Source organism: Neofelis nebulosa, chromosome 1 (assembly GCF_028018385.1).
Source record: "Neofelis nebulosa isolate mNeoNeb1 chromosome 1, mNeoNeb1.pri, whole genome shotgun sequence".
Taxonomy (NCBI): domain Eukaryota; kingdom Metazoa; phylum Chordata; class Mammalia; order Carnivora; family Felidae; genus Neofelis; species Neofelis nebulosa.
Window position 1 is genome coordinate 237,501,639 of NC_080782.1, and position 11,638 is coordinate 237,513,276.

Here is an 11,638-nt window from a genome sequence, read left to right on the forward strand (position 1 = left end):
ATCTGGTTCAGATCAGTGCACCAATTAATCAAACATACAGAAATTGACTCGCAGTCATTAACACGGGCAGCAAAGAAGCTGATTAGTCGCGTTGTAACGTAGGCACCGTGCCCTCCCCACAGTACTGGCTCAGTTTACATCTTGCTCCCACCAATAATAATCCCGCTGTGGGGACGGCCCCACTGTCTACAAAGTCAATGACGAGGAAGGGCCAGGAAATGTAGGTACAGGGCTGAAGGTAGCCAAGATGCTGTGTGTAATTAACACGGGCACAGTCTTTCTCACACTAAACAGCACTTGTTCGTATAGGTTGTGAAAGTGCCAGGCTGTGCTTCAGGCTCACCGTTTCTTGCCAGAGCTATAGAGAGAGGTGACCAAAACGGTAAGCGATGAAAAGGCAAGACATGTCACGTCCGGAAGGCATCTGCTCCAGTGTCCTGTAACGAGTGGTGAATGAATTGACGAGGCAGCCTTGCAGACTGCAGCTCTACGACCCACGTCACTGAGGGCCACGCAAAACCTCCCGATCAGCCCACCGGATTCCAAGCTGCAGAGGCCATCTGGAGTCCCAGCTCACTTTTCTTGTGGGGAAATGCCCATTCGGCAAAGTACACGTGGAAACCCCACCGCAGGACTCTATGCGTGATCCGGGCCTTGCCAACTAACTCATCCCATCCCGTCAGCCGTGGGTTGGTGCAGGGCTGGGCACACACCAGGCGGGGCCAGCGCTCTCCATGGGAACCCCTCGCCCCAGCTCGGAAGATGGTCTCAGCACGTAAGCCGGGCGGTGGGGTTGGGGGTAGAGGGTGGGGAGGGCTGCCCGGGGCCGCTTTCATGGCCGCATGAGAGATGCTTGTCTGGGGAAAGTCACTTTGAGGCGGCCAAACACAGAGAAACAAAGACAAGGAATAAGCCAGAGACAGGGACTGACGGCGAGCCTTGGCACACAGAATTCTGTTCCCGCAGCTTCTGCTTTTCCAAGAGCCACTCCAGAATCTTTCCCAGCCATGTCAGACAACAATTTCCATTTGTAACTCAGTTACTTTGAATTGGATTTCGGCCCTTTGGCAACAAAAGTCCTAACAAATGCACAAATAAACCTAGAACTGGGAGGAAATTTTAAAGTCTTCCTGGTGTTACAAGCGATCGCTCGAGGGGCGGGGGGGAGGGGGAAGCGAGCAGAACTGGGAAGGCACAGCTAATGTTAGCAATCCGGAGGAGGTGCCGACATCGCCGTAGCCCCCGGGGAACTGCCCTTGAGCTGTATCCAGCCCCGTGTACGTTCCTTCAGTTTCTTCCTTGAATTCAAGATCTCGCTGTGGGGAAACACACCCACCTCATTACCTTTTCTCTTCCCAACCCTTGCATCTCCCCCGCCCCCCACAACTCCCAAACACACTAAAGAGGGAATGAATGCCACTCCTGTCCGCTCTGTAGGGCAGGGACTGTCTCCGTGTGATCGACCAGAACAGTGTCTGGCTAGCCCTGTGCGTTAGCCTTCCCCGAACTGCGAACTGCGGTGTGGATGCGAGGCTCCCAAGTAGTGGCAGATAGTTTGAACCGCACCGTGCTGAAACTGTTGTGTATGCTTAAGCAGCTGGTTATCAACCCTTGATTCTAAAAGCGCTTTGATTCATCACATAGAAATTGACAGGAAGATATACATCCCTTCATTACAGCATTTGCTGCCCGACATTATTGTTCCTTTTTATGTGTCTGTCACCAGCACGAGGTACATGCTTGTGAGTAGGGAGATCACATCTTAGTGAATCTGCGCCCAGCAATTAGCATGGCTCTTGGCAGGTACAGGTGTCTGATGCCTCCCACCAGGTACAAGCAGTTCCTTTTTTTTTTTTTTTTAATGTTTATTTATTTTTTTAGAGAGGGAGATTGGGGACACAAGCAGGGCGGGGGGGCAGAGAAAGGAGAGAGAAAATCCCAAGCAGGCTCCACGCTGTCAGCACAGAGCCCAATGTGGGGCTCGGTCCTACGAACCGTGAGATCGCCATCTGAGCCGAAACCAAGAGTCGGATGCTTAACCGACTGAGCCACCCAGGTGCCCCAGGAGTTCTACAAACTCCATAGAACCTTGTGTTTCCAAGGGGAGTACGTGGACCAGGAACATTGGGATCTCCAGGACAGAGGATTGCAAACGAAGAATCTGGGCCCCACCGCAGAACTGCTGATTTGTAGCTGAGAACCGGCATGTAGGGAGAGACAGGGTGATCTTGCAGAGGCCAGAGCTCATGGATGGGGGAAAGGGAGGAAAAGGGAGAAGAGGAAGTCAAGGGCAGGTGAATCTGCAGGGCTGGGGTAAGAAATGACAGTGAGCACCGGAGAGAGGCAGGATGGCCAGAGGATGATGTCCCTGTAGGGAGGAGTTGTAGGGTCCCATGCTCCGCGGACTATCTCTGTTCACACAGGACCCTTACCGTGCGGTGGAGAAAGGCAGTCAGGAAACCTTCACTGTTGAAAGGGAAAAACTAATAATAAAAAATAAAAAACAAACAAAACCAGAATATCCAGCCTTGTTTTCTCCCATCTTTAAGCTGGGAGTTCACTTTTAAATTTAAGATCTACTAGGCACTCTAGGTTTTGCAGCCAGAGGAGACATGAGCTCATAAGAGCAGACGGCTATCGGGTTCTTAATCTTAGAACCTACCGATGTGTTGAAATGAAAAAAATAAATTAACACTGCCACTCCAGGACCCAGATGAATGGGTTTCGGCCAGCATCTGCAGGAAGCTTCTGCAGGAATTCAGTAGACGATTTCTATTTGAAAACAGCTCAAGGAGCACTTCATTAAGTGCGATTTGATGAGAATGATGATTCACAGAACAGCACCTTACATGCGGTTAAGCAAATGTGCCCCGGGGGCACAGTCATAATGCACCAGGTCTAACACACACCTGAGGAAAAGAACCCTTTGGGGATCCGGATGCAGTGTGCTCAACGGTAACTCTAAACTAGCTGGCCAATCATGTTGCTGCTTGAAGGATCAGCCTCCCTAACCTGCCCTCCGTGGATCCCAAACGCTACTCCTGAATACCACCCTAAGCCATCCTTTGGGCCATGAACGTGGCAGTTTAGGCAAAGGCGTGGAGAAGCGGGGCCCGGGAGGCTGCGACTCCCCGGGGAGACCTCAGGAACGGAATAAATAGGTCACCGGGCTCCCGGGCAGTGCTCCTTTGCCCGTCACCCGGTGCAAGCCCCAGACGGCCAGCTGGGGTGGGGTGCGGGGGCAGCGGGCCGGAAAGGCGAGCGTGCAAGTCGCGGCCTCCGGGTCCTCTCCTTCCCGGAGGGGGTCGGGGCGGGGCAGGGGGGGCGGGGGGGGGGGGGCTGCAGCCGCGCGCGCTCCGCCGTCGCCTGCAGGTGCGCGCCGAGCCTTGGGGGCGCGCGCCGGGCTCCCGGGGCTCCCGCGGGCGGGCGGCGGGGCGCGCACCGGCGGGCGCAGGGGCGGGGGCGCGCGCGCGGGGAGCGTGTGGGCCGGGCGGGCGCGCGGCGGGGAGAGCCGGGCACGCGAGCCGAGCCCGCCGCTCACCTGCCGCCCGCAGCTCACCTGGCGCGGAGCGCGCGCCCCGCGCCCCCCCCCCCCCCCAGCCGCCCACTCCCGGGCGCGGCCACCGCCCCTCGCCGCCGCGGGCCCCGCCGCGGGCATGCGACAGGAGTAGCCCGCGCGCTTCGGAAGCACCGGAGGAGCCCCTTCGGCCTGGTCGCGCCAAGGTGACCCCCTCGATGACCCCCCGCCCCCGTGGGCCGCCTGTCCCGGCGCCCTGCCCGTCCCCGCGCGTCCTCCGCCCGTCCCCGCCGCCGGGGGAGGCGGGGAGCGGCGGCAGGTGCATGGGCGTGTGTCTGTCTGTCTGTGTCCACACTCCCATTGCACACACCTGCCTTTTGTGACCCTGGCCCGACTGCCCCGTGCGCACGGGGGGCGGCTGGGACCCCTCTTTGTTCTGGCTTGGGGAGGGGGGTGAGTGTGTGCACGCGCGCGAGGGTTTTTTTTTGTTGTTGTTTTTTTTTTTGGTTTTGGTTTGATTTTTTTGGAGCGGGGAGGGGGAGTTCGATGGAAATAGGCGATTGAAATGTTCCATCGAGGATGGCGGCCCCCGGCTCGCGACCTGTGGCGGCGGCGCGGCTGCCCCGGCAGCAGCCCAGAGGTGGCACGGGGGTTCGGTTCCAGCATGCAGGATGTGGTTTTCAGCTGTGCGTTGCCCGCACTTTAGCAACCGGTCCGCCGCGGCCCCGTGTGTGCCTGCCTCGCTCACGCTCGTGTTTCCAAGTCCGATCTCGTGTCGTCCCCAGCGCCCACAGGCATCTGTGGTCGCGGGTCCTCAGCCGGCGAGACTTTGCCCTTTGTTTTGTTCCGTGACACTTTCGAGTTGGTGAAGCGTGTGGCATTTGATGGCGGTGTCTGAGCAGGGGCTGGCTTTCTGTGTGTGTGTGTGTGTTTTGCATGATCTTGGATTGTCCCCCTGCTGTGTCTCAACATTAAAAAGCCTGTCTTTTCGTTGAAGAGGACTGGGGTTAAAATGAATGAAGACCTGAAGGTCAATTTAAGCGGGCTGCCTCGGGATTATTTAGATGCTGGCGCTGCGGAGAACGTCTCGGCTGCCGTCTCCTCCCAGGTTCCTGTTGTCGAGCCGGAGCCAGAGCTGGTTGTCAACCCTTGGGACATTGTCTTGTGTACCTCAGGAACCCTCATCTCCTGTGAAAATGCCATTGTGGTCCTTATCATCTTCCATAACCCCAGCCTGCGAGCACCCATGTTCCTGCTCATAGGCAGCCTGGCTCTGGCAGACTTACTGGCCGGCGTCGGACTCATCATCAATTTTGTTTTTGCCTACCTGCTTCAGTCGGAAGCCACCAAGCTGGTCACAATCGGGCTCATTGTCGCCTCTTTCTCTGCCTCTGTCTGCAGCTTGCTGGCTATCACTGTTGACCGCTACCTTTCCCTGTATTACGCGCTGACGTACCACTCGGAGAGGACGGTCACGTTCACCTATGTCATGCTCGTCATGCTCTGGGGGACCTCCATCTGCCTGGGACTGCTGCCCGTCATGGGCTGGAACTGCCTCAGAGACGAGTCCACCTGCAGTGTGGTCAGACCTCTCACCAAGAACAACGCGGCCATCCTCTCCGTCTCCTTCCTCTTCATGTTCGCGCTCATGCTTCAGCTCTATATCCAGATCTGCAAGATCGTGATGCGGCACGCCCATCAGATCGCCCTGCAGCATCACTTCCTGGCCACCTCCCACTACGTGACCACCCGGAAAGGCGTCTCCACCCTGGCCATCATTCTGGGGACCTTCGCTGCTTGCTGGATGCCTTTCACGCTCTACTCCTTGATAGCTGATTACACCTACCCCTCCATGTACACCTATGCCACCCTCCTGCCGGCCACCTACAACTCCATCATCAACCCTGTCATATATGCTTTCAGAAACCAAGAGATCCAGAAAGCCCTCTGTCTCATTTGCTGCGGCTGCATCCCGTCCGGTCTCTCCCAGAGAGCGCGGTCCCCCAGCGACGTGTAGCAGCCTCCCCCTTAGGGGACACACGGCGCACTAAAGTCTGCATTTACCAAGCACTTTCACTGCCCGGCCCAGTGGTTGAGATCCTGTCCTTAACTTCTTTCGACCGGATTTTTCTCTCCAGCCGCAGGAGCACCCAGCGTTTCTGAAGCATTCATTTAGATGAGTTAAGTGATCGAAGTGGAAATAATGTTGCCAGTGTCTTCGCCCTTTAAAAAAAAAAATAAATAAATAAAATAAATGATTATTTCGTTTTGTTGAGAGGCAGGGATTTTTGTTTTCTGTTGTATTTGGAGGACTGGTAGCGGGTGGGAAAGAAAGTGTGTGCTGTGGCCATGATGTTATCAAAAGTAAACTGGTCCTGGAGTGTTTACTTGGACTCTACAATAAAATTGAATTATTGCGATCAATGGAGGAGCAGTGACTTTTTCCAGATTTTTTTTTTTTTAATGTCAAGGTAGATTTTCAATGCTGCATGTATGTAACTGAAGATGATCTCTTTCGAGCCAACACAAATAGTTCACATGATTCTGTTTGGAAGAGACCGGTTTTATTAACGTGAACTCAGTGATCAGTGACCAGCACGGAAACCGTGTACCCATTCTTGTTCATTCTTTCTTTACTTGGAGCAATTACTGTTCACAAGAATTACTTTGGTATTTCTGTGAATGTTGTGACTTTCTGCAAGGTTGCCTGTGTTAGCTAGACCACTAGTTTCAAATGTTGCCGTGTAAATCCAGAATCAAATGAGTCCGCCTTCAATATAGGTTTTCAATGTGTCTCTAAAACGAATTCTGAAAATTGTCTTGATTTGCATATGAAGTAGGATTGATTAGACCGGCCATTGTAGTTTCTTAAACCACAGTCTGATTGTTTTCAGGGAACAAAAGAAAACATTTAGTAACATCTATTAAAAGTAGGTTACGTTTATTGGAGAATATTCTGAAAAATAAAGCAATGGGAAGCTATCGCGAAATATGAAAACATCACGTTTCCTATCTCTCTATATCTAAGAATGTATTAATAGTTCTGATTGAGACGAATAGCATTAAATCTTGTAGATCAAATATTTCTGGTTCATACTGTCTGTGTTACAAAGTGCATTTGAAACAGGTGGTCTCCTATTTTAACGATGGAAGTTGGCGAGTGCATATAAACCACGCGTATCTGACGGTGATATCTGTAAGCTACCCTCTGTAAGTTCACCAGCGGAGTGACCATGTGACTGTTCGTGAGAAGCTAACTTTGAATTCCTTTTCCTTCTTTTCACCAAAAAAACAGCTTAAACACAATAAAAACTGCATTGCCTGTTCCCAGAGAGCAAAGATTTTTGTCAAGAAATAACACAGAAGACTCGGTTTTAAGCACATTGCAAAATCGTTGTCTGAGCGCCATTTCCTTTAGTCAGACAGATGTTTTAGACACACATACCTTCCCTCCATTTGCCGTGGATTCGTAGTGGTGCCTGTACAATCAACGAAAGGTTTCGGGACGGGATGTCAACTAAGCCCATTCGGATGGTGGCAAGACCAGTATTTCAGGGTCCGTGGGGGAATCACTGGTAATAAATTCACCTCATCGGTTTGTCCCAAACGTTATGCCCATGGTGGTCTCGGGGCCGTTCTGTCAGCCTGCATACTGATGTCCCTCTCGCCTTCGTGTGTAGCACAAGGGTGAATCAATCCCATACTCGAATCTGGGTCTCCTCCCCTAGGTTACTTGCAGAAGCGGGAGAGTGAAATATTTCAGAAGTGGGATTTTTAATCCATGTCACCATATGACCAATCTAATCAACCTGATGCCTTTAAAAAATTCCTTTTGAACGTTTGATGGAGTTGGTGGATGGGACGTGATGGGTCTGTTCGTTTTTTAATGACGGAAAACTAGACAGCGTCCCCTTGTGAGAAATGACTAAGGTGAGTTGGTTTTGACATGTGCGGGCAAAGACTCATAATGAGGTTTAAAGCAATAAATGCTGCCTTTCTAGAAATGGTGGTCCACTTGGATATCTCTAATAGTAGGAATTTTAGCGATAATGACCGTGCTGTTTCTCTCTGCACGTTCTGTGCCAGGCTCCCTGCCGGATGCTGTCCCTGCTTTGTTGCTGGATTCACCAAAATACACTTACAGGTAAGAAAATTAACGTGAAGAGAAGCTAACCAATTTCTCTGAGGTCACAGAGCTCCAGGGTAGAGCCAGGTTTTTCCCAAAGCCAACGCCTGACCCCTTCCCTGCACCAGGCTGACTGTGATCCCTCACTGGACATGAGAGCTGAGCGAAATGATTGAGGACATGTTACTGTCACTAAGTTTTACTTCTACAATTAAGACAAAGCCTCCTGTTTAAAGTTATAAGTGGTGTGGGGCGCCTGAATGGCTCCGTCGGTTGAGCGTCCGACTTCGGCTCAGGTCACGATCTCATGGTTGATGAGTCCGAGCCTCGCGTCAGGCTCTGTGCGGACAGCTCGGAGCCTGGAGCCTGTTTCAGATTCTGTGTCTCCCTCTCTCTCTGCCCCTTCTCCACTCATGCTCTGTCTCTCTCTCTTCCTCTCTCTCTCTCCCCCTCCCCCACTCGCACTCTCTCCTCTCTCAAGATAAATGAATAAATTTTATTTTATTTTTTTTTATTTTTTTTTATTTTTTTTTTATTTTTGGGACAGAGAGAGACAGAGCATGAACGGGGGAGGGGCAGAGAGAGAGGGAGACACAGAATCGGAAACAGGCTCCAGGCTCCGAGCCATCGGCCCAGAGCCTGACGCGGGGCTCGAACTCACAGACCGCGAGATCGTGACCTGGCTGAAGTCGGACGCTTAACCGACTGCGCCACCCAGGCGCCCCTAAATGAATAAATTTTAAAAAAATAAATAAAATAAAAAACTAAACACTTTTGGGGTGGCTGGGTGGCTCAGTCAATCATACAACTCTTGGTTTCAGCTCAGGTCATGATCTCACAGTTCGTGAGTTTGAACCCCACATCAGGCTCCACGTTGGCAGTGTGGAGCCTGCTTGGGATTCCCTCTCTCTCTCCTCCTCTCTCTCTCCCCTTGCCCCTCTCTGTCTCTCTCTCTGTCTCTGTCTCTCTCTCTCTCTCACACACACACACACACACTCTCTCTCTCTCAAATAAACTTGAAAAAAATAAACATTTTTAAATATATATACTTTATATATGTATATTATACACACACACACACACACACACACACACACATATACCTTAAAGGGGTTTATTCTTGTCAGAAGTTGATAGATAACTAGTCCATGTTCAATGGACATGAACTTTGAACTTTTCCTAGGATTTCTCCATATCTTGTAAATATCTATCCATATATTTTCCATGTTAGGATTCTCACTTTTTAAAATCCCAATTACCATTATCTTAAGGTAATTCTTTCAGAATGTTATGTATCTGTGCAGTAAGTTTCCAGATGCATGTAGGAGCATACACGAAACTCTGCATATTTACACACACAGCAGTAGCAACAAAGATTTGTTCTCACCGCCATGTTTTCCAAAAAGCACACTTTTCTCTATGACATATGTGGTTCATGTACATGCATGAATTCACCTTGAGATAAGTGAGGCGGAAACTTTGATTCTCTGTGTTCTACAATTCAGCTAAACTCATCCCGCAGCAACCTTTCTCTAGCCAGAGACATTCAAAAATATCTCGTCTTCGATATTGATATTTATCTGTAATCTTTTGTTACTTTTTAATGCCAAAAATACGATTAATGTTAACTGTTACCAACGGTCATTACCACCGTTGTCCTTCCTTTCAGCCCAAGGAGGTGCGAATATTTTTTTATCCAACAGACGAATGTCCAAGTCCATAGTTGAAGTGGATTTTAATATATAACTTCAATATGTCCACAGTATAAAATATTTACAGAAGAACTCCGGGAAATTTTTATCACTGGAATTCAAATGGTAACATCAAGCAGCCGTGAACAAACTTTCAACTGGAAATAAGCATGGAGCAGAAAGGAAAACATTGACTGCGTCACAGATTTCCTGGCAGGTGAGGGTTTGAATAGACAATTACAGGCAGGATATTTTAAAAGGTAAAAGGACATCTTCCCAACATTCTCTGAAAGGCATGGATTTGCGTTTCTCACCAGACAGCATACTTGGAATCTATGGGATTCTTGCTTGGGTTGGGGGAAGATACCATAAGCCTTTCACATGAGGTGGATATTGACCCATCTTTCCCAGACATCGTGGTCCCTGGGCTACAACCTGAAGGAACATGGGTTCTGGCGCAACTATATATCCTTACTCCTTCCAGGATGTTTTGGAACCAAATTTAGTCTCGGATACTGTAGAATCTAACCATTGGAAGACAAGGTACAGAGTACCATGTTGAATATTGACTCTGCATCATCTAAGTCCAAGTATCTTTGGAAACTAAAATTCCACCCTCTCCCTCGCTGTTTAGCAGTGTCTGAATATCCCTAATCTGTCTTTCTTATTACATGCAAATTCTATTTATCTTGGCTCAGCCCCTGGAGATACAGCGAATGCCCCCGCCACAGTGAACGTTCATCTATTGCAAACACTGATCAAACAATAGAGTTCTCTTCTTCTCAAATACAACTATCCCGATTACTTAAAGCACTTTTTTCTCTGATTTATTTTATTTTCCATCTTTTTGACTATTTTGCTGATCTTTTCTTCCATATCTACCGTTCCTCCCCATACCTCAAGCTGGGAGACAGTAACCTGCTAAACGTAGAGCTCCCTAGAGCAGAAATGAGGGTCTGCTGTGTAGCAATGTGTCTTCCAGTGTGGGCCCAACCAGCAAAAGCAGCAGTCTCCTGGAAAGGTGTTAAAAATGCAGAGTCTCAGGCCTCACCTTAAGCCTACTGACTCAGAAACTTGGGGTGGGAGACCCTGCCATCTTTTCACAAGCCCTCCAGATCATTCTGATGCACTCTTGAGTTTGAGTAGCGTGTTGTGTAGCTAACTGAATCCTGACCTACTAGTGTAATATTTTTTTAAAAAGGTTTAAAAAATTTTTTTTAAATTTTTATTTATTTATTTTATTTTATTTTATTTTTTTTTTTTTAATTTTTTTTTTCAACGTTTTTTATTTATTTTTGGGACAGAGAGAGAGACAGAGCATGAACGGGGGAGGGGCAGAGAGAGAGGGAGACACAGAGTCGGAAACAGGCTCCAGGCTCCGAGCCATCAGCCCAGAGCCTGACGCGGGGCTCGAACTCACGGACCGCGAGATCGTGACCTGGCTGAAGTCGGACGCTTAACCGACTGCGCCACCCAGGCGCCCCTCTTTTTAATTTTTTTAATGTTTATCTATTTATTAAAAAAAATTTTTTTTAACATGTATTTAGTTTTGAGAGAGAGAGAGAGAGAGACAGAGTGTGAGCAGGGGAGGGGCAGAGAGAGAGGGAGTCTGAAGCAGACTCCAGGCCCCGAGCTGTCAGCACGGAGCCTGACGGCGGGGCTCGAACTCACGAACTGTGACATCATGACCTGAGCTGAAATCTGACCCCCAGCCGACTGAGTCCCCCGGGCGCCCCTCTATGCAGTGTATTCCAAAGCTGAATTCACCCTACCCAGCCTTAGTGCGAAGATAGTTTCCACTTTTCACACCCTTCCACCTAGTTACGAGCTGGTTCTTACGGACCTATTTCAGGAGGCACCACTGGTCGGAAGAGGTTTCAGCAAGAAAACCTACGGGCCTCCGGGTACCCGCCTCGACCTGCAGACCTGACAGAGTGACATCGATTAAACAGGCCATGTTGACAATACATTTCTTTCCTACTGGAGTGAAAATTTTCAATTTAACAATTTCATTGTTTTTTTTTTTTTAATTTTTCGAACGTTTATTTATTTTTAAGACAGAGAGAGACAGAGCATGAACGGGGGAGGGGCAGAGAGAGAGGGAGACACAGAATCGGAAACAGGCCCCAGGCTCCGAGCCGTCAGCCCAGAGCCTGACGCAGGGCTCGAACTCACGGACCGCGAGATCCTGACCTGAGCCGAAGTCGGACGCTTAACCGACTGAGCCACCCAGGCGCCCCAACAATTTCATTGTTAATTGCAAGCAGAAAAGACGTCAACCAATAGTTGCATGGCCTTCATTAA

The 11,638-nt window shown here is 49.8% G+C and overlaps 1 protein-coding gene across 1 annotated transcript; it reads left to right on the forward strand.

Moving 5' to 3' along the window:
• Positions 1-3,457: 3,457 nt before the first annotated feature.
• On the forward strand, positions 3,458-6,843 carry GPR12 (G protein-coupled receptor 12). The gene is made up of 2 exons (XM_058689211.1): positions 3,458-3,723; positions 4,515-6,843. The coding sequence occupies exon 2, from the start codon at positions 4,530-4,532 to the stop codon at positions 5,532-5,534; it is 1,005 nt and encodes a 334-aa protein (XP_058545194.1). The 5' UTR covers positions 3,458-3,723; positions 4,515-4,529; the 3' UTR covers positions 5,535-6,843.
• Positions 6,844-11,638: the final 4,795 nt, after the last annotated feature.

Coding starts and splice junctions, on each gene's coding strand:
- GPR12 (XM_058689211.1), top strand. CDS start 4,530: ATGAATGAAGACCTGAAGGTCAATTTAAGCGGGCTGCCTCGGGATTAT.